The sequence below is a fragment of the Gigantopelta aegis genome, chromosome 7 (assembly GCF_016097555.1).
Source record: "Gigantopelta aegis isolate Gae_Host chromosome 7, Gae_host_genome, whole genome shotgun sequence".
In the NCBI taxonomy this organism is placed as follows: domain Eukaryota; kingdom Metazoa; phylum Mollusca; class Gastropoda; order Neomphalida; family Peltospiridae; genus Gigantopelta; species Gigantopelta aegis.
In genome coordinates, this window is record NC_054705.1 from 14,033,700 (window position 1) to 14,035,640 (window position 1,941).

General features: G+C 45.1%; 1 protein-coding gene across 1 annotated transcript; it reads left to right on the plus strand.

The window, feature by feature from the left end:
• The first annotated feature begins 901 nt into the window (after positions 1 to 901).
• On the plus strand, positions 902 to 1,264 carry LOC121377916. The gene has a single exon (XM_041506013.1). It carries the CDS (start codon positions 902 to 904, stop codon positions 1,262 to 1,264), a length of 363 nt encoding a protein of 120 aa, XP_041361947.1.
• The last annotated feature ends 677 nt before the right edge of the window (positions 1,265 to 1,941 follow it).

Consider the following 1,941-nt stretch of genomic DNA (forward strand, 5'->3'; position numbering starts at 1 on the left):
TTCGGCGTCCTACTTTTGCCAACATTGTTTGAAACCATATAACAACAAGACACATCATTCCTGTTCTTTGACCTGCATCGTGTGTCATAGCCAAAACTGTCCCGAAACCGAAACCCAGATGTCGTGCCGTCACTGTCACGTGACCTGTCGATCGCCGGAATGATTTCAACGTCACAAGCAACAAAAGCAAGACAAGAAGGGACGCACCATCCCCTCCAAGTGTGAGAGTTTTTGGAAATGTACCATCTGCAAAAAAATGCTCGACAGAAGCGAGAATGATCCTAAACTGCACACCTGCGGGGAATGGAAATGTTCTTGCTGTAACAACTATGTGGACCAAGGTCATCTTTGCTACCAGCCTCCCAAAGAAAACATTGAGGTCCACACAAAATTCATTTTTTACGACTTCGAATGCCGCCAGGATGAATTACTTCAATGCCAGGAAGGTTACCTGCCTAGTGGAGTCTGCCTAACCTGTGCAGGAGACAACTGCAGTCATCAGTCTCGGTGTCAACATTGCCATCAATCGTGGTGTGGCAAACAACAACACGTGCCAAACTACCTGGTGGCACATACGACCTGTGAAATGTGCAAACACGAACCAGTCACAGAAACATCCAAATGTCATGCATGCGGACCAAGGTGTCCATGCTGTAACAAACGAGACAAGAAGAAGAATTACCTGAAGGAACCATGTGAGCAGACCTTTGGATTTCGACAAGTCATCTTTCGATGCGACAGAGCCCACATTCGGTTTTGCCAATGACTGTTCCAAGACGACCACACAGATGTCACGGCTATCGCCCATAATAATAAGGCCTACGATGCCTACTTTCTTCTGGAATACATGATTGACCAGTCGATGTATCCACAAAAAATCATTTACAATGGATCAAAAATCATGTACCTGCAAGTGGAGAGAGGACTTAACATCAGGATTATTGACAGCTTGAATTTTCTCCCCATGAAGCTGGCTGCTTTTCCCAAGGCATTTGGTTTGACGGAACTGAAGAAGGGATACTTTCCCCATTATTTTAACACCCTAGGAAACCAGAATTATCGTGGACTGTTTCCCGAACCTAACATGTATGGTGCCAATTACATGGGATCCAAGGAGAGATCAACATTTCTTAAGTGGCATGCTGAACAACAGGGAATATTCGACTTTCAGAAAGAGATGAGGGAATACTGTGTCTCTGACGTCGCTGTTCTCAGAGAAGCCTGCTTAAAAATTTCAAGCTCTGATGCTGGAAGCCACTGGTGAAAAACAGATAGACCTCGATACCATAGCTGTCACCTACATCAATGGCATTGATCCGTTTGCCCAGTACATCACCATTGCCTCGGTATGTATGGGCATCTTTCAAAGCAAATTTCTCAAGAAACATCAGCATGTCAAACTTACAGACACCCAGAAAATCACAGACTGGATGACGGTCAATGAGGATGAATCCATCAAGGTGAAACCTGATTTATGGCTGACGGAAGAAGAGTTGAGAGATCGTGGGATGACCATCTTCGAGTCTGAAACTGTACCCAGTCCCATTACTCAAGTTCCAAGTGAGGGATACATCCAAAAAGATCAGTTCAGCAGAGTGTCCATCCAGTGGTTGGAATGGGTTCAACACCGAAATCAGAACAAGTACCAGATACAGCATGCACTCAATGGAGGGGAACATCAGGTACCAGGAACTCATTACCGACTGGATGGTTTCTGTGCTAAGACAAACACGGCCTTTGAGTTCCATGGCTGTTTGTGGCATGGCTGTCGACACTGCTTTCCACACGAGCGTTCTAACACCATCCATCCTAGAACCAATCAATCCATTGAAGAACTGTATGCCCTAACCTGTAGAAAGAGAGAAGAACTGAAAGTGAAAGGATACAAAGTCATCGAAATCTGGGAACACGAGTTTAACCATCTTCTGAAATCCAACCGAG